Source organism: Dunckerocampus dactyliophorus, chromosome 4 (assembly GCF_027744805.1).
Source record: "Dunckerocampus dactyliophorus isolate RoL2022-P2 chromosome 4, RoL_Ddac_1.1, whole genome shotgun sequence".
NCBI classification, from domain to species: Eukaryota; Metazoa; Chordata; class Actinopteri; order Syngnathiformes; family Syngnathidae; genus Dunckerocampus; species Dunckerocampus dactyliophorus.
In genome coordinates this window covers 32,870,810-32,891,723 of record NC_072822.1, presented here as the reverse complement: position 1 = coordinate 32,891,723, position 20,914 = coordinate 32,870,810, and the positions used below count along the sequence as shown (strand labels likewise).

Sequence of the window (20,914 nt, the reverse complement as noted above, 5' to 3'; positions counted from 1 at the left end):
ACAGTATTTGTATCAATATCAGCAATACTGGCCCTGGACTGACTGGGTGTCGCATGGATTGTCTGATATTGTATTTTATTCTGGACATTGAATGCAACACCTAATAAAGTATTATATCTGTTCGAGCCTAAATTGTATCAAATCTGCTGTGTCTTTAGTTTTCACTACTTGGTTTGGTCAGTAGAGGGCACTCTGTGTACACTGCTTCATTGTTTGGGGGCGTTACTGGAATAAAGCAACAGTCTTGACCCGTTGTGGCAGGAAATATTTGCAAGTTTGAGCATTGGAATTCTAATCAATGAGATTTTAATGCATTGTCAATTAAGCTGTTGGCGTGATTCAGTCTGTCACGATAACAATATTTAATAACATTACTGTCCACATTATTTGTAGACCTTTTTTTATTAATGTCATGATAATATATGGCATAATAATGGGAGTACACCGTATCAAAAGCAATAAACTTTAATTTCTCAAGAGTATTTATGTAACAGGTGGTGTTTGTCTCTCTGCGTTGTGGATGACGTTGTTGGAGTGACGTAAACATAAGTAACATAAACATGGTGCAGTCACAATGTGGCCAAACAACGTGCCCCTACACAGATTACAGCACAAGATAAGAAAGGATAAGAAATACATTTCTAAATTAAAGATGTGCATAAACACGCTGCATGCTGGCATGCCAGCAGTCCTCCGTCCCTGTATTGGGGCGGCGACAGCGTTGCTTTAGCAGTCATAATCTTTTGGGAACTCCTCATAGCGCTCCATAATAATGACTTACTCATTTTTTGTCAAATACACCAACCGGGATGACTACATTTTTGAGCGGAAGTAGAACATTGTGACGTTTTCTGTGGAATTTAGGTTTTGTTGATTTGCATCTTGAGCACAATGCCTGGGTTGGTTGAGCCACTTTCGCAGAATACCCCCTAAATACGCCCCTGCTCAAAACTGTTGCTTCCTTTCCAGTAACGCCCCCAAACAATCAAGCAGTGTACACAGACATTGACAAAACCAAGTAGTGAAAACTGAAACAAAGCAGACGTGATAAAATTTTGGCTGGAGCAGATACCCTGTATATTGGAAAACAATACTTTATTAGGTGTTGCATTTAATGTCCACAATAAAATACAGCATCAGACAATCCATTCGACACCCAGTCAATACAGAGCCAGATCGCTGATACCGATATTGTACTTTTTAATTGAATTTTTCAATAAAATTGAATAATTTTGTCATTTTTCCTGTAACTTCTTTATCATGATTAGAATCATAATAAAATACCTCACAAAAGTTTTTGGAAAACAAAAAATATTTGCATCACTACACTTATTTGTGAACATTTCATCAATATGCTATACAACAATATGAACAAAATATGTTTCCCTTTTATTACATACAATTGTTTGAGCAAAATAAAATCAACACTTTTAAATAAGGGGAAAAAAGGGAAAACTACTATTTTGCTCTCACGCAAATCCTTCAAAGGCCTCCTGAAAGCGATCCGCACCCCAATGAGTGAATCATAAGAACTCAAGTCAGTAAAAAGAATCAAATCATTACTTTTCAGACCAAATTTGGAAGTAATCGAACAGGAAGTGACTTCATCAGTTACAGCATTTAGTGATGACAGCATACAGTCAAATAAAACCTGTAACTACAAAAGAAACCACTGCAGTCACCATGTATTTCTTTTGTACATTGTACATTTTGTACATTTATTGAACAAAGACAAGTGCAAAGAATATTCCAAGACAGTGGCGACACAGTGACTGCATGGAAGTCAGGCGAGTCAAACAGTAGACTAGAGCTGCAACGATGAATCGATGATTAATCGATTAGCCAATTAATTGAAACTATTTTAGTACTCCATTAATCATTTCATTAAAAAATATACTGCAAATATCCTTATTTCAGCCTCTCAAATGTGACTATTTTTTAATTTCCTTGATTCCTTGATTTCCTTAATTTCCTTTCCCATGAAAGCAGACCTATTATCTTTGTGTTTCAGGCAAAACAAGATAGTCACACACATCAGCTTTGAATTTGTAAAAGAGCAACCAACATTTTTGCCTCGCACACAGAGTATGGGATTTATCCACTTGTACTTGTGCATAGGAAAATGCGTACATTTATGCAAAACTGTTACTACAAACAAAGCCTAGTGGTAGAACATTGAAATTACAAATAGGGCTGTACCTGTCCAGCCCAGGCCACATCATCTTGCTGCGTCCCTCACAACCTGACCATCAAGCAAGGCACCGCTCCAACCCCAGAGCAGACGAGCCAATGCTTTATAAGAGCAGATATTTATTTATTTATTATTCATTTATTGGTGATGCACATGTAGCAGTCTGTGCCAGTGACTCGATTTGCAGTAGAGTGTGATGTTTTTCAGCTGATTGACTATACTTCACTACTTCAATTTCAGTGTCTGAGAAATTCTTCTTCCTCTCCCTCTTTGCCATGATTTTGGGGAGAGACAAAGTCCATTTGTGCATTCTTCAAGGGATCGCTGCTAAGAGGCGGAACGACCGGACGACCTCCAAGAAAATGTGTTACCACAATTTGAGCAAGTAAAAGGTTTTTCTCCTGTGTATTCTCATGTGTGATTGCATGTTTGTCTTTCAAGTGAAGCCTTTACCACAGTCTGAGCAACTGAAAGGTTCCTCTCCTGTGTGTGTGTTCTCATGTGTGATTGCATGTTTGTCTTTCGAGTGAAGCCTTTACCACAGTCTGAGCAACTAAAAGGTTTTTCTCCTGTGTGGATTCTCATGTGTGATTGCATCACTGCCTTTTCAATGAAGCTTTTACCACAGTCTGAGCAGGTAAAAGGTTTTTCTCCTGTATGTGTTCTCATGTGTGATTGCATGTTTGTCTTTCGATTGAAGCGTTTACCACAAACCGAGCAACTAAAAGGTTTTTCTCCGATGTGCGTTCTTATGTGTGCTTGCATGTTTGCTTTTCTAGTGAAGTGTTTACCACAGTCTGAGCAACTATAAGGTTTTTCTCCTGTGTGAGTTCTCATGTGTGATTGCAACATTACCTTCTGAGTGAAGCTTTTACCGCAGTCTGAGCAACAAAAAGGTTTTTCTCCTGTGTGCGTTCTCAAGTGTGATTGCATCACTGCCTTTTCAGTGAAGCGTTTACCACAGTCTGAGCAACTAAAACGTTTTTCTCCTGTATGTGTTCTCATGTGTGATTGCATGTTTGTCTTTCGAGTGAAGCGTTTACCACAGTCTGAGCAACTAAAAGGTTTTTCTCCTGTGTGTGTTCTCACGTGTGCTTGCATGTGTGTCTTTCGGGTGAAGCATCTACCACAGTCTGAGCAACTATAAGGTTTTTCTCCTGTGTGTGTTCTCATGTGTGATCGCATGGTTGTCTTTTGAGTGAAGCGTCTACCACAGTCTGAGCAACTAAAAGGTTTTTCTCCTGTGTGCGTTCTCATGCGTTGAGTCAAAAGACTCTTACAAGAAAATCTTTTATCACAAACTGACCAGTTAAAACGTTTACCTGTCTTCTTTTTAGAGCTTTCAGAGTGTTTGTTGCCAGTGTGAGTCGTCATATCACAGTTTGTATCGCTGCTCAGAGATTCTTGGTTGTAGTCGCTGTCTTCATCTTCAGGAGTGTGTGACGTTGTGTCGTCACTATCTGATAGTGGAGCTAAGAGGTGGTCTGCTTGTGATCCTCCACAGTGGTCTCCATCAGCTTCTGTTGTCATGTGTTGCAGTGAGCTGCTGCATGTAGGCTCCGCCTCTGTCATCTCCTCACTTGGACTATGATGAAGCTGTGAGGACTCGGGTTGTTTGTCTTCATGATCATCTGTCTTCACAGAGACACCAGTCAGTGGCAACCTGGCTAGATACGCCTCCTCTGGCCCTACAAGATGCGCTCCCTCCTGAGTGATCGAGAGTTCTTCCTCTTCCTCTTTAACATAGAGGGGCTGTGGCTCCGCCTCTTCCCCTTGAATGTGTGTGGGCTGTGGCTCCTCCTCTTCCTCTTTAACATAGGGCGGCTGTGGCACCCCCTCTTCCTCTTTAATGTGGGGGGGCTGTGGCTCCTCCTCTTCCTCCTTAACATAGGAGGGCTTTGACTCCCACTCTTCCTCTTTAATGTGGGTGGGCTGTGGCTCCGCCTCTTCCTCTGACTGCTCCATCGTCTCAAAGTGGAGCTCCCACCCTGTGGCTGAGGGGGACATTCTTCTTGATGGCCAATCAGCTGCTGGATATCTGCAGGACACAAACAGGAATTATTGTGGAAGCTTATTGTGTTTGAGCTTTAATGATGGGCTCTTGAGATTTTCATATCTGTTTCTGTCAGCAAAACTGGAGTCGGGAGCTAATTTGAAATATTTGTGTGCCCCATCCACGTCCTGCAGGAGTGTGTAGCGTTTGCCAGGATATGTCCATCATGTTTTTTGTCATAGCACTGTTTGATTCATACAGTCATGTAAAAAAATATATATTAGACCACCCTTGTTTCTTGACTTTCTTGTTCATGTTATTGCCTGATACAACTAAAGGCACCTTTAGTTTAGACGACGACAACAAAAATAGATCATAAGAGTTACATTTTTTGGCAGTACAATGCTATAGCTATTTATGTAACAACTTAAGTGATTTTGGTTTTAACCAAGAAAACCATGAAGTTGCTAGATATCAGCTCTTATATTAAATGCTTATGAGCTATATTTACTGTATTATCATCATATTTGTGCAAACAAATGTACTTTTAGTTGTACCAGGCATTACAATGGATCAATAAACTTCAGAAACAAGGGTGGTCTAATCATTTTTTTCATGACTGTATAAACACCATGAATAGTCCATTTAAAATAGTTAAACAATAAACACTGTCTTGTTCTACAGGTTGTATAAAAAAAAAAAAAGTAGGCTCTCCAAAAAGTAGCCATTAAAGTTATGAAAACAAAATGAAATTTCCTTATTTGCATATGTTGGTATGGACATCATCTTTCGATGACACTGAACAGCGAATCAGAGCTGAAGTTAACATCCTCCCGAGGGACAGGGGAATGATCAGGCGAGCAGTGCAGGACATGCAGAGGAGAGCGCAACTTTGCATCCAAAGAAATTGAGGTCATGTTGAGGCTTTAGTTGACAAAATTGTACATCCCACTGCTAATAGCGTGAAACAAAGGGTTCATCTGGGTATCGCAGCCTAGAAGAACAAAGATTCTCATTTTGCATCACAGTGTGAGACTATTCCTTAAACTTTAACGCTTACATTTTTTGGAGGATTGTTGTTGTTTTTTTGCCACATTGTAAAACGGTGTTCACTCATGCATGCATTATGCAATAAATTTTGGTCAGGACTGAAGGATGATGTTCATACCAACATATGCACATAAAGAAATTTCATGAAAATATTCAATTGTAACTTTAGTGGCTACTTTTTTGAGTCTACTTTTTTTTTTGATACACCGTGTATTGGGGTGTCTTTTTTTTGTTTTTTGGACAGAGACGATTGTTTTCAAATTAATTAATCATGATTAATCACCATGTGCACCTAAATATCTCAATTTCTACTATATTTTATTGAAAATTATATTATACACACACACACACACACACACACACACATACACACACTAGGTCCCCAACTTACGAACACCCGACTAGCAAACACTCGCCGATACGAACACAAGCCGACTGGTTTATATTTTATTTTATTTTGCCTTGTAGTGCTTAGGCTTTTAGGCTTTCATTTATACTGCTACTGTACATACTTGACCAGTAGAGGGCACTGTGACACTGCTAATGGGACCAACAGACGCTGGGGCGCTTCCAGTAAATAAAAAGCTAGGTTTTAGCTTTATGATACAACCAGGACAAAGCGTGTGGTTAAAGTTTATGAAGAGTTAATAGGCCTGCTTAATTCTACACCACCCACAGAAGACTACCTCTTTTAGAAGAGTCTAAGGACCATTTGTCCTTTTTTTCCAATATCTCCTCCTCCTCGCTCCTATGCTTGACCACTCCTCTTCAAAGGTAAATAACATTTATCATTACGTATTATTATATCACTTTTATTATTGTTTTTTTCATTAATTATCCTGGTTTAATATTACTACTGCATCCAAACTCATATTTACATACATACACATATACTGTATATGTATACACGTACATGTAGTACCTATATCATTGGTAATACTACCTTTTCCCCTACTTAAGAACAATTCGACATAAGAACGGTCGTCTGGATCCAATTGTGTTCATTAGTTGGGGACTTAGTGTATGTAGTAGTAGTAGTAGTAGTAGTACTTTATTAATCCCACAGCAGGGAAATTCATCTGTTACAGCAGCAAGCAAGATACACAAGTATGTACACAAGTATGTATATGTATTAAAAGATCCAAATGAACTGAAAATTTAAATTAAGCTAAAAAAAAATGGCACACGTCTGAAAATTTATTACCTAACATTATTTAATAATAATAGTAGCACAACATTTAAATCACACTTTAACAGTGTTATTATGCAATGAGACGATGTGTTCAAAGACACCTAGTCATTGTACTCATTGTAATCCACGTTTTTACGTTTGTTCTGGCATTTTTGAGTATACTTAAATGCAGCAAATTGGACTTCCGCATTAAGAGTTACAAAGTGAGTGATAAGAACATCCATTTATTGTTTTTCTTTGTATTTCTGTTTATTCAGACCACACATACATGCATAATGAAGATGTTGTTGGGATGTTCGGTGTGTCCCTGAATATCTAGTGACAATGAGGAAGTGTGGTTCCAAGGAGGACTAGAGACAGTGCTTTTTGTCTCACTTCCCCTTCTTGTTTTTGCATATTGTAGCTCTACTTAAAACCTCATTAAGATCCAAATGTGCAAAATGCAAATTCTAGCAATTTTTCAACCGGGCTTAAGATTTTGATCAGGAGTGTACAAGGTGTTGGAATTGCACTGCTGTTGATGTTTGTTGATGTGATGTGCTCAGGTCAGAATAAAGTTATAAAAGAGCGTCAAGACTACATGTGATTCTGTGGGGGCGGTACACTTGCCTCCATCTGTCGTCATGACAGAGAGGCGTGGCTTGCCGTGATGTGTGTGCATTAATTACACAAAAAAATTTGACGTAATTCATCCATCCATTTTCTACACCGCTTCTCCTCATTAGGGTGGCGGGGGCATGCTGGAGCCTATCCCAGCTGACTTCGGGCGACAGGCGGGGTACACCCTGGACTGGTCGCCAGCCAATCGCAGGGCACATACAGACAAACAAACATGTTTTGCTGCGCAAAGATTCTGTTGCTCCGTTCCTGTGTGTCTCTCTGTACTGCTCGACGGACGGCGAAACAAACTTTTTTTTTGGTAAAGAGCAGTCCTGGGTGTATCCTACACCTCACCCTAAGTCAGCTGAGACAGACTCCAGCATACCCGCGCCCGAGTGAGGATAAGCGGCACAGAAGATGGATGGATGGATGACATTGTTAAGATGTTTTTGTGAATAAGCCTTTTCTAAACACATAATGTATTCGTTGAACACCTCACGTTAGCCTATTTTATTATCACTTTCAGCCCAATGCAGTCACTTGTTTTTATTTAAAAATGGTCAACTAGGGGTTGAAATAGGGGTGTAACGATCCGTTTTAAAAACAATTTGATTCGTATCCCGATTTGTGGTTGCCGATACGATTCAAGAACAATTTTGCAGCCACTAGCAAGTAATGTGGCCTCATTGTACCTTTTGCCACTGAGAGGGTCGGGATGGGTCCGCCGTCTTGATGATGCGCTTAGCAGAGACACTGAACAGGATACCGTGGTGTGGTGGGTTTGTGATAATAAGTTTTGATCATGATGAGACCAAACTGGGAGAGCAAACAGATACTTTGCATGCGAAGTGATGGCAGACGGCGTGCAGCAGTGTAAGAATACCACAAATTTGTGCCAACACCTAAAAGTAAATCATCAAGAGGTATGTCCTTATGTTGACAGGGTTGCTGATTAAACTTCCTTTTTTCATTTAGTAGTCTTCTGCTTCTTTGTGTTGAATCCTATTTTGGGTATTATAAGAACTTATGTTCATGTACCGTATATATCAATGCTCAAATTTCATATATTAGACGATATATCGGTTATCTGCTTTTTTCAGCCCCCAATATCGGTATTGGCCCCAAAAATCCCATATCAGCCGGGCTCTATTTTGAACAAGCTATATGTAAAGTGGCTCCTCAAATCTTATGTACAGTAGATGGCCACAAAACACTTGCTTGTTTTATTTACTCTGCTCCAACTGCACTTCTGCAATTCTGTGTAGTTGCCTTTGTTATCCCAGACTGAAATATTGCAGTTAACTGTAGAATTACTGATAACGTGTTTACACTGGCGAGCTGGTGGCCATTTTGCTAGCCTGCCAGATGTCATTTGTCAGATGTCATTTTTTAGATCCTCCAGACTACTAGTAGGATAAAGAAAGCAGGCATAACAATTACTCTGTTATGGGAGCCAGTACATGTAGGAGTGGAGGTGAATGAGTTGGCAGATACATATGCGAAGACAAAAATAAGGAGAGCACAAGTCGGGGTAAATATTAAGTACAGTAATGCTGAAATTAAATCAATTGTGAAAGAAAGGCTCATAAAGAAGTGGCAGGAAGAATGGACCAAAGGTAGGCATTTGTATAATATAAAAAAAAAAGAGTGGACCAAATAAGAAGGACCAGCAGAAATAGGGGAAAAAGTATTCACAACCCAAAATATGGCTTTGCATGTACACCATAGACCTGCGAGCGCGTTAGCGGGCTAACATTAGCGGCTAACAATAGCACATTAATTTAGAACGGCATCGCATTTAAACAACTTAAAGAGTGCAACAGGTGATTGCATTTATATTACCTCATTGACCACATGCACTGGAGAGGAGTACAATAGCGTCTTCTGAGAGCTACAGCAGCAACTTGTAAAGGCGATCCTTTGCTTGGCGATGTCTTGGTGTGCATCAATCATTAACGTCTTACTGAACCACACACACTAGCGATATTGGTTCCACCTTAGAATCGCTCGACATATCAATGTAAACAAGTCCTACAAATACAGTAATATTGTAAATCTTAACATTTATCAATTTAACACACACTAACTTAACATAATTAACTTAAATGTAAGAACTGGAGCTGGCTCTTACACTACCAAACAGGCTGGATGACAAGAAAGTTCACCCTGTGCATCTGTCTCAACACCTAGGAGTGTTCTATAGCAGAATGAACTGAGTAAATCCTCCTGTCAGTCATTTTGTCTCTTTTTCCCAGTAGGTGGGGGTGGGGCCTTTGGCAAGCGCACACACAGAGTGCTGCGAGTGAGGAGCAAAGGCTTTTTTGGTGTCTTTTGTTTAATTTATTATGTTGTTTGTTTGACTTATTTGGTTGAAAAGCTTTTGGCATTCTAATCACAATGTTAAATACTCTTGAGAAATTAAAGTTTATTGCTCTTCATCGCATAATCGCATTATTATGCCATGCATTATCATTACATTCATGAAAAAATGGTCTCAAAATGAACAGGATGATTATCGTTCAGCAAAATTTGTTGTTGTGACAGGCCTAGCAATAACAAATTTTAATGTGGGACATCTAACGTTTAGCACCACCCACAGGGCTCGCTCGTCCCAGACGATCTCACCCAACAATTCCCCTCCCGCAGGACTCACCGAGCACTATGAGCATCACACCTCAGCTCCTCGCCTCAGCTCTGCTAGTATAATAGTGTATAATAGTGGATTAGATTTTATAGCGCTTCACAATGACGCCGTGATTCATTTATTCCTCAGTCACACACTGGTGGTGTCTACATCTGTAGTCACAGCTGCCCTGGGGTAGTCTGATGGAAACGTGGCTGCCAATTCGCACCTCCGGCCTCTGACCACCACCAAACATTCATTCACACACCAGTGTGGGCAGCACTCCAGAGAGCTAGCTAAACTAACCTGTCACACGATGGTCTAATCCCTCCGAAGTTTGGAACGTTTTTGGATTAATTTCAAGAAGGGTGCAAGAAGGGTGCAAACTTGACCAGCCAGACCAACAGAAGCGAGTGTGGCAACTTTTGTGCTTTCTGACTTGATTCCTTTGAAATGTTGCTCCTGGCGTGTTGCAAACACTATGCTCAGTCTGAAATGTTGTACGATTACTATTGTTATGACATTTTGAGTATGGGATTGTTCACTTTTCCAAGCTGAAACAGCATCTTACTTCTATTTACTTATCTGTGCTTGGAAGAGACGTGTCATTAGTTAAGGGGCTTTGCACTATTTATTTATTGTGCATTATTAATTGGACTGAAGGTTAAGACTTGTGTTTTTTCATTGTTATATTTTATATAGATAGATCGTGTCTGTTCTGTGTTCTGCTCTGCTGCCCTCTGCCGTTCATGTGTTGCAGCACATCCCTGAACCTGACCTGGACTTAATTGAGCACACCTGTGGCTCATTACTGCTGGCTTTCTTAAGCAGCTGCCTGACTGTCTACCAGTGCCAGATTGTACTCCTTGACCACCTGACCACCTGACCACCTGACCACCTGACCACCTGACCACCTGACCACCTGACCACCTGCCTCCTGCTACCGCTTTGTCCGGCTCCCTGCTCCTTACCCTGCTCTCTGGCTCCCTGTTTACCTGTACCTACCTACTTAGTATTTTGATCTGTTCCTGTAAGGTTTGCTTTCAGTGTTACTTTCTAGTCTTTTTCCTAACTGCCTTTTGCTGTTAGTGTTTTTTGTTGTTAGTACCCTTGTTGGATTTTCCTTATTTGTACTTTGTATTTTTGTGGACTCTTTGTTTATATTAAATGTTCCTTTTTTGTACTTGCTCTACTCTTTTTGTCTGCATTGGGATCCTACACCTCGGCGTGTCCCACGGCAACACATGACAGATTGATGTTTATTGTCATTGCACACAGTATACAACGAATCTTAGTTTGTGGCTCCACATCCATTTCTAGCGACATTAAGACATGTTAAAACTTAAATGTTCCAAATTCAAATTAACAGATATAAAAAATATACTGTAAATATAGATTGTAAAATACTGATCCCATGAAAGAAACTATGTTCATTCTGTCTTTGTTTTGGTCTGTCTAAACAGTAAATACATTTGACATGTTATTCAGTTGACTATATTTTTGCCAGCGCCGTACAACATGCTTGGCGATATGATGTGCTCTTTCATACATTACCAAATACTGTATGGAATGTAATTGCCATCTTTATTTTGTATTGTCAGATTAATATCTGCATGAACAAAAATGAACTGTAGAATTTAATCGAATCATATTGTTTGTACACTGCTTCAAATCTTTCTGTTTTGAAAAAAATATCGTCTTTGAATTGAATCGTTACCTATGTATCTAGATTCAAATCTAGACTATCAAAAAGAGATTTCCATCCCTAATATATACTGTATGTATATACATTAGAGCCCAACCTATCTGGGATTATCGGGGCCGATGCCGATACTGATATTGGGGACTGAAAAAAAAGTTGATATCCGATACATCATCCGATAACTGATATATTGGCCAATATATGAAAAAGAGCATTGATATTACACTGTCAACATAAGGACATGCCTCTTTGTGATTTACTTTTAGGTGTTGCCACAAATTTGTAGTGTTCTTTGCTGTGCTGGTGCTGGACCCCTGGCGAACTTGCACACTGCACATTTTGTATCTAACGTAACGGCTGGTGAGTCTTTTGTGAAGTGGCACCTTACTCTTCCCCTCTGCCTGTCAAATGAAAATATATACATTTAGTGCATTTTGGTCATTAGCCTAGCATGTGACACTATAGTTGAGTATTTTCAAATAAAAACAAGTGGCTGCATTGGGCTGAAAGTGATAATACATGTAATGTAAATGGACGGATGGATGGATATTCATAGAAACATCTTACCAATAGCAGTCATATTTACTAGCTATTGAAAAGTTCCATCTGCAGCCACTGAGTATTTGCATGCAGCTCAAAAACAAATGCTGTAGCAAACATTAAAAAGTGAAAAAAAGAGTGCCCACCTGACGACCCTAATGAAGTTTGAAGCCCACCCCCTTCCTGCCCTTACCCACGGATAAGGTGTGGAGGGAAGAGGGGAGGCTGAGCGACTGCCCACCCCCACCTTTCACTACTTATGATTGGGCATGGGACACAGGTTCAGGCTTGATCACCCTGTAGTTGGCCACCTTTGATGAGGGTGTCTAGTGTTGAAAGGCCAAAACACCCACTGATTCAGATGTGCGCTACTGATGATGTGTCCCAAAATGTACGTCCTTCCCATGGCTGAGATAAAGTTCCCAGGCCACTCTCAAAATCCACGCCTCATGTGATTACCATCTGTTGGCACAAAGGACAGTTTCCATCAAGTCCTGTGTACTTACAAACTCGAGTGTCTGAGTTTGTAAGGACATCTGACAGCATAAGAAAGAAACATGTGACAGCTTGGAGAGACAGCAGACAGGAGGAAAGAGACCCCACAGGGCCTGTCATGGGCTAGCTACCCATGACAGCAATCTCCAACGCTGTCTCGGTTTGTTGGAGATACCTGCCAATTGCTACAAAAAGTCAACAAAGGAACATACCCCTATCGCCTGTGAGGATGCAAGATGGCTCGACAGTTGACAACACGGCTACGGACCCAGGGACAAATACGACACGAGCAAGAACACGACACATGAGGCAACCACAACAGCAGCAGGACACTCACTTCAGGTGTGCGCTTGTGGCTGGGCAAAGATTACATCATTCGGGGGGTTGAGGACCCACCAAGGAAAGAGAGAGTGCTTGAGAGAGCACAGACAAGGGCCTCAAATTGACCAGCACTTCCTACGAAGCAACCAGTTAAATCAGTGAAATGAAGCACATCGACGGGACAAAAACCAAAGTTCACAGGGCATCAGCACCCCTGTCACTGAGGAGGATAATACAAGCACAGGAATGCCGGTGGTTGAACCCACCCAGCCACAGAAACCTCCCAAGGAGGATAAGCTCAAAGGGCGCACACCAAGTGTGAAGTGGCCCAAAGGTGTTGAAAAGAACGTGTGGGAAACAGTCAACAAAAACTGACAAAAATCCTGGAACAACAAGGGGGCACAACAGAGAAAAAGCTGGAGAAGATGGGAGACATAATCTACCAGTATGGAGAAGTGCGCTCGCTAGCGGCCCCACCACCACCACTGGGACAAAAACACTGAATGACTGCCAGGAGGGTTCGCTCACTCCGTTCATTCCACTTTTGAACAAACATGCCAGAGGTGTTGAGACGGATGAGCAGAGTGAACTCTCCTGTTTGGAAGTGTAGCTGCCATAAGAGCCAGCTTTGAGTCAGTTCTTACATTTAAGTTAATTTTGTTGAGTTAGTGTATATTAAATTGATAAATGTTAAGACTTACAATAGTACTGTATTTAAAGAACTTGTTTACATTGATATGTAAATCGATTCTAAACAGGAACCAATGTCGCTTGTGTGTGTGTTTCAGTAAGACGTTAATGATTGGTGCACACTTAGAAATCACCAGCAAGAGGTCGCCTTGGCAAGTTGCAAGTAGCTCTCAGACGACGCTATTGTACTCCTCTCTAGTGCATGTGGCCAACGAGGTAATATAAATGCAATGGCCTTTTACACTGTTAAAGATGTTTAAATACAATGCCGTTCTAAATGAATGTGCTATTGTTAGCCCGCTAACGCGCTAGCAGGTCTATGGTGTACATGCAAAGCCATATTTTGGGTTGTGAATACTTTTTCTCCTAGTTCTGCTGGTCCTTCTTAGTTAGTCAACTCTTTTTTTAATATTGTACAAATGCCAACCCTTTGGTTCATTGTCCCATTCTTCCTGCCACTTCTTTATAAGCCTTTCTTTCACAATTGACTTAATTTCATCTTTACTCTACTCAATATTTACACCGACCTATGCTCTCGTTGTTGCTGTCTTTGTATATGTATATACCAACTCATTCCCCTCCACTCTTACATCTGCGGGCACCCATAACAGAGTAATTGTTACCCCTGCTTTCTTTATCCTACTAATAGTCTGGAGGATCCCAAAAATGACATCTTGTCTGGGAAGCTAGCAAAATGGCCACCGACTTTCCAGTGTAAACAGACAAATTATCAGTAATTCTACAGTTGACTGCAATATTTAAGTCTGGGATAACAAAGTAAACTACCCAGAATTTCCTACATTGAGTGCAGTTGGAGCAGAGTAAATACAACAAGCAAAAGTTTTTTTGTGGCATCTACATAAGATTTGTGGAACCACTTTACATATACAGTAGCTTGTTCAAAATAGAGCCCAACCGATAGCTGATACAGTGGTACCTCTACTTACGAATGTCTCTCCACACGAATGTTTCAGGTTACGAAGTACCTGAACGGGAAAATATTGCCTCTAGTTACAAAGGCGTTTCAGAATACGAAGTCAAAAATACAGTACAGTACGCGCTGCTATTCGCCGCTCCCAGAGTTTCCCGAACGTAAACAAACTTGTAGCTGCTCTGCCATTGGCTATCGCCTAAAATCTGGTGCGTATGCGTGTATGCCAGCGTGCTCTTCGTGTCCCCGTCCCGCTCTGTAAACAGTCTATGGTACCGCTACGAAGAGCTGTCATTCACAATGGACCCCAAGAAAGACATGCAGAAAAGTGGACAAGGAAAAAAGAAGAGGAAGAGACTTTTTCTGGCCATAGAAACAAAGCAAGAGATAATAGAAAGGTATGAAAAGGGGATGCGTTTGAGTGATCTCGCAAAAGAATATGGCCGTAATATATCTACGATCGGCACGATAATAAAACAAAAGGAAGCCCTAAAAGCTACGGCTCCTTCCAAAGGCCTTTCTGTCATTTCCAAGAGGAGGTCGGCAGTGAACGATGAGATGGAGAGGTTGTTACTCGTGTGGATAAAGGAGAAAGAGATTGCTGGTGACACAGTGACAGAGGCCATAATTTGCGCAAAGGCAACCGCCATTTTCACTGACATAGTGAAGGATGATACAGGCAAGGGAACTTCGGCGCAAGGACCACACCAGGAGTTTAAGGCATCGCGTGGGTGGTTTGAGAAGTTTAAAAGGCGGACTGGACTTCACTCTGTTATTCGCCATGGCGAGGCATGTAGCGCCGACCACAAAGCGGCCGGCGAATTTGTACAAAAATTCAAACAATTGATGATCGATGAAGGCTACGTTGCACAGCAAGTTTTTAATTGTGATGAGACGGGCCTTTTTTGGAAAAAGATGCCGCGCCGCACCTTCATTACAATAGAGGAGAAGAAAATGCCAGGCCACAAGCCCATGAAGGACCGCCTTACACTTGCCCTTTGCGCCAATGCCAGCGAGGACTGCAAAATCAAGCCCCTGCTGGTGTACCACTCCGAAAATCCCAGAGCATTCAAGACTCACAAAATATTAAAAGAAAAACTTAAGGTGCTATGGAGGGCAAATGCCAAGGCCTGGGTCACCCGACAATTTTTTGTTGAGTGGGTTAATTTGGTTTTTGGCCCTGCTGTTAAGGAGTACCTGGAGGAGAACAATCTCCCCTACAAGTGCCTCCTCATTCTCGATAATGCCCCTGCCCACCCGCCCAGCCTCGAAGATGATATCCTGGAGGAGTTTTGGTTTATTAAGGTGCTGTACCTCCAGCCCATGGACCAACAAGTCATTGCAAACTTTAAAAAACTCTACACCAAACACCTGTTCAGGAGATGTTTTGACATCACTGAAAACACCCAGCTTACCCTTCGTGAGTTTTGGAAGGAGCACTTCGACGTTGTTGTTTGCCTCAAGATGATCGACATGGCCTGGCAGGAGGTGACCAGACGTAGCCTTAATGCAGCTTGGAAAAAGCTGTGGCCTGATGCTGTTGCCCCACGAGAAACTGAGGAGTTCGAGGTGGAGAGTGAAGCTGACAAAATTATTTACCTGGGAAAGGTCATGGGTCTTGAGGTGGATGACGAGGACATTAACGAGCTGATTCAGGAGCACAACGAGGAGCTTTCGACGAAGGAACTGCAGGAATTGGAGGCGATGCAACACACCGCCGTGCAGGAGGAGTTCAGAGACGAGGAGGAGGAGGACGCAGCCATCATTCCATCAGCCCAAATGAAAGACATTTGAGCAAAATTCCATGAAGTCTCGGAATTTGTGGAAAGGAATCACCCGGAAAAAGTGTTGACAAGTCGGGCTATCGCTCATTATGATGATGTCTGCCTCGCGCGTTTCCGACGGATTGTCAAAAGCCGGCAAAAGCAGACGTCATTGGATCAGTTTTTCAAGAAACGCGAGGCAAAAACACTGCTGAGGACCAGCAAATAAAGAGGCCAAAAAGTGACAGTTAAAAGGTAAATGAATATTTTTATTATTTCCTTTATTCTTTGTTTTTTTTACATTATGCGCCTCTCGTTTTATGTTTATTGTGCGGTAATCTAATTTTAACATGTATTTGTTTCATGTTCTGACGCTCTTTTATTATTTATTTAAAAAAAATCATACTTTTGCGGGGCTTGGAACGGATTAGCGCATTTACATTCAAAAGGCGTCTCTACTTACGAAGGTTTCAGGTTACGAAGCTACTCCCAGAACGAATTAAATTCGTAAGTAGAGGTACCACTGTATATGAAATAAGAGCATTGATAGGATATATGTAAGATATACAGTATACTGTACATGAACATTATTTCTTATAATACCCAAAATAGGATTCAACACAAAGAAGCAGAAGACTACTAAAAGAAACAAGGAAGTTTAATTAGTAACACTGTCAACATCAAAACATGCATCACATAACTAGACTTAATACAAGGGACTAAACTACATTTTATGTAACAATGTGGCTGCTTTCAAAACATGCAATATATCAAATTACAACTAATTACATGACTTGGACCATTTTCAAAATGATCTGAATGAAGACTAACTTGTGAACGTATGAGCCCCTGTAAGTCCTGCATGGAAGTGTGAACTGAAGTGGGACGCCGTGTCTATCGGCATATATATTTATTTCACTTTAAAACGATGTATAAGAGTCTTAGATAATGGTGGACATGTTGATTAACAGTTGCATGTATCGTTGTTTATCTCACAAAGACGCAACTTACACAATGTTAAAACACTGTAATACGCTCTCCAAAACTTGTGTGGAAGAAACTAGAATGTTCTTCTCCTTGATGGGCCCTGACAGCGTGGCACTCAAGTGTGGTGTTATATTGTTTTACAAAGCCACAGGTCACCATGGCGTAAAAACATGTAATTTGTTTCGCCCTTCCTCTGCTGCAGCTGAGTCAGTGAGGCAGGAAGAGCGGCACCTCACTGTGTGTTTGCGTGTCAGGGGGAGGGGCCAGGTACTCGGGCAGGGAGCAACACAGAGAGACACACAGGAGCTGAGTGACAGAATCTCAGTGCAGCAAAAAAAGTTAATATATTGGTTACATATTCACCGATATTGATTAATCAGTGATTAATCGGCTCCGACACATTCCACATTGTCACAAGATGCATTCAGGGACACTCCCAACATTCCAACAACATATTTATTATGCGTGTGTGTGTGTGTGTGTGGTCTAAATAAACAGAACTACAAAGAAAACAGTAAGTGGATATTCTTATCACTCACTTTGTAACTCTTCATGCAGAAGTACAATTTGCTGCATTTAAGCATGCTCGGAAATCCCAGAAAATACACTCAAAACATGTGAATTGCATACAATGACATGGTGTCTTTGAACGCATCCTCTCATTGCATAATAATGTGGTTAAAGTGTGATTCAAATGTTGTGCTACTCTTAAAGAAACTAGTGTTAGGTAAACAGATAGAAAAAGAAAACTTGATGGGCATATTCCTGCAAGGGATGGGGCACAAAAATATTTCTAATTAGCTCCTGACGCCAGTTTTGGTGACAGAAACAGACATGAAAATCTCAAGAGCCCATCATTAAAACTAAACATTAACAATTTGTTTTGTTTGTTGTTGTTTTTTTTTACATTGCATCAATAATTCCTTTTTGTGTCCTGCAGACATCCAGCAGCTGATTGGTCATCAAGAAGAATGTTCACTCAGCCACAGGGTGGGAGTGCCACTTTGGAGCAGGCAGAGCTACAGCCAATTAAAGAGGAAGAGGAGGAACCACAGCCCACCCACATTAAAGAGGAAGAGGCGGAGCCACAGCCACCCTATGTTAAAGATGAAGAGGAGGAGCCACAGCCCCCCTATGTTAAAGAAGATGAGGCGGAGCCACAGCTCACCCACATTAAAGAGGAAGAGGCGGAGCCACAGCCACCCTATGTTAAAGAGGAAGGGGAAGAACTTTCAATCACTCAGGAGGGAGAGCATCTTTGGTCAGAGGGGGCTGATCTCACCAGGTTGCCACAAACTGATGTCTCTGTGGTGACTGTAGACCATGAAGACAAACCACCTGAGTTCTCACAGCTTCATCATAGTCCAAGTGAGGAGATGAGAGAGGCGGAGCCTTCATGCAGCAGCTCACTGCAACACATGACAACAGAAGCTGATGGAGACCACTGTGGAGGATCACAAGCAGACAACCTCATAGCTCCACTGTCGGACAGTGACGACACAACGTCACACTCTCCTGACGATGAAGAGAGCGACTACAACCAAGAATCTCTGAGCAGCGATACAGACTGTGAAGGTGACATGACGACTCACACTGGCAACAAGCATTTTAACTGCTCAGTTTGTGATGCAAGATTTTCTCGTAAGAGTAAATTGACTCGACACATAAGAACACACACGGGAGAAAAACCTTTTAGTTATTCAGACTGTGGTAAACACTTCACTCAAAAGACATCCATGCAATTACACATGAGAACAAACACAGGAGAAAAACCTTTTAGTTGCTCAGACTGTGGTAAACGCTTCACTCGAAAGACAACCATCCAGTCACACATGAGAACACACACAGGAGAAAAACCTTTTAGTTGCTCAGACTGTGGTAAACGCTTCAGTCGAAAGACAAACATGAAATCACACATGAGAACGCACACAGGAGAGAAACCTTTTACTTGCTCAAATTGTGGTAAACACTTCAATCGAAAGACACACATGAAATCACACATGAGCACACACATTGGAGAAAAACCTTTTAGTTGCTCAGACTGTGGTAAATGCTTCAATCGAAAGACAAACATGAAATCACACATGAGAACACACACAGGAGAAAAACCTTTTACTTGCTCATATTGTGGTGACACATTTTCTTGGCGGTATTCTTTGAAAAGACACATGCAGAGTCACTGATGGTTTACTGTTTGACTCGCCTGACTTCCATGCTGGCACTGTGTTGCCTCTTTGTTGTAATGTTTTTTGTTCAATATGCCTTTGTTCAATAAATACATCTTGTTTTTGTTAATGTGCAAAAGAAAGACATGGTGACTACAGTGGTGTCATTTGTAGTTAAAGGTGCTTAATTTGACTGTGTGCTGCTGTGGTGGCAGAATTAATATTGTACTATTCTTTTATTTTATCAAGTTTAGTCTAAACTAACAGTTCTCACCTGACTGTTTTATTTGACCAGCCAGAGGTATCCTAGTGGTACTTGGCCGTGCTTATCTGATTTATTTTTCCTTATCTTGAGAGTAGAAGTGTCTGTTTGCAAGGAAATCCCCGACATAAGAGCTTTCATGTCCTGATAATATAAGCTTCTGTGTTTCTTTGTCTTGCGGCGCTGTCCAGTAGACAGCAACATTGAATGTCCTCCCGGCTGGATTAGACCCTTTTCAAAGCTTTGGAAATAAAATCGACAAAAGACAACTTGGTTTCTGTGGACAATCTTTATTGATCGAAAAATTGCCAAAACAACTTGATGTCAAAAGTGGGATCCTTGGATCAACCTTCGGCCTGACGACGAATGGTGACTGATCATCCGGATCACCAAATTTGAGCTGCCTCTTTCCTAACACATTCTGGATGGGAGGATTGCCCAAAAGCTGGACTCCCACTGGTTTCCACAGGATTTCACCGAACTCTTCACCGAACTCTCTCGGAAAAAAATTAGACCATCTTGCTGCTGAGGGGCACATGGCCTCTCTGACCAAACTGCAATTTGTGAAACAGGAAGTTGTGTGTTTAGGCCATGCCATCATTCCTGAGGGTAAGTCTCTGTTCCCATCTCGAATTAAATCTAGTCCCAAAACTGCCACTAAGAAGCACGTCCTTTCCTTTCCTTTCCTTTCACATGACAAGTATCACACCACCCTTCTTGGGCTCCCTGACATCACGGTCAAGCGTTGCCACACCTACAATCCGGCCACCCTCCTGCCGCTGCTAAAAGATGGCGAGCCACACTCTTGTGTCACCGCTCTACAGGAGGTTTCCAGTCCCCGCCCTGATGTTCCGCTTGAAAACCCAGACCTTGTGTTCTATGTTGACAGCTCTGCTTCATGCCACTCCGACACAGGCTCCTCCCTTGGGGGGTTTGCTGTTGTGGAAGACCACTTTCTGACTCCCTTCCAGCCAACTTGCTGGTGCAGGCTGTGGAACTCATCCCTTTAACCGAGGCCTGTCACATGGCTAAAGGCAAATCCATCAACATTTCCACCGACTCCTGTTATGTTTCTGGCGTAGTGCATGAGTTCGGCTCCCTGTGGCCCCATCGCAACTTCCTAAAGTCTGATGGTCACCCCATCTGTCACCACACACTCGTTGCTGCCCTTTTTGATGTGATTCTTCTTCCTTCTCGCATCTCAATATGTAAGTGTGCTGCTCATACGACTGTATCTAATTCTGTTTCCCAGTGCAACGCCCGTGCTGATGCCGCTTCGTCGTCGTCCCATTTCCGCTCGTTTTGAGTCTTCTTCTGTTGACCTTCCGGCCCCGGTCGCTGACTTTGTCGACCTACAGCAGTCAGTCTCCCTGAGGACCGTCGCCTTTGGCTTCAGGCCGGCGCGTCCC

The 20,914-nt window shown here is 41.8% G+C and overlaps 2 protein-coding genes across 2 annotated transcripts; one reads left to right on the top strand and one right to left on the bottom strand.

Annotated features, from left to right (window-relative positions):
- Positions 1 to 1,190: 1,190 nt before the first annotated feature.
- On the bottom strand, positions 1,191 to 8,987 carry LOC129180503 (zinc finger protein 260-like). Its single transcript, XM_054775043.1, has 2 exons — positions 8,869 to 8,987; positions 1,191 to 4,229 (listed from the first exon to the last, which is right to left on the bottom strand). Exons 1-2 carry the CDS (start codon positions 8,970 to 8,972, stop codon positions 2,603 to 2,605), a joined length of 1,731 nt encoding a protein of 576 aa, XP_054631018.1. The 5' UTR covers positions 8,973 to 8,987; the 3' UTR covers positions 1,191 to 2,602.
- Positions 8,988 to 13,503: 4,516 nt separating this feature from the next.
- Positions 13,504 to 19,757, top strand: LOC129180509 (oocyte zinc finger protein XlCOF8.4-like). The gene is made up of 2 exons (XM_054775059.1): positions 13,504 to 13,613; positions 18,019 to 19,757. The coding sequence occupies exons 1-2, from the start codon at positions 13,600 to 13,602 to the stop codon at positions 19,259 to 19,261; spliced, it is 1,257 nt and encodes a 418-aa protein (XP_054631034.1). The 5' UTR covers positions 13,504 to 13,599; the 3' UTR covers positions 19,262 to 19,757.
- The last annotated feature ends 1,157 nt before the right edge of the window (positions 19,758 to 20,914 follow it).

Excerpts from the sequence above, each read along its gene's own strand:
- LOC129180503 (XM_054775043.1), bottom strand. The coding sequence starts at position 8,972 with ATGCACACCAAGACATCGCCAAGCAAAGGATCGCCTTTACAAGTTGCT. Across the intron at positions 4,230-8,868 it reads CAGTGCATGTGGTCAATGAG|ATATCCAGCAGCTGATTGGC; the intron begins GTAATATAAATG and ends TGTGTCCTGCAG.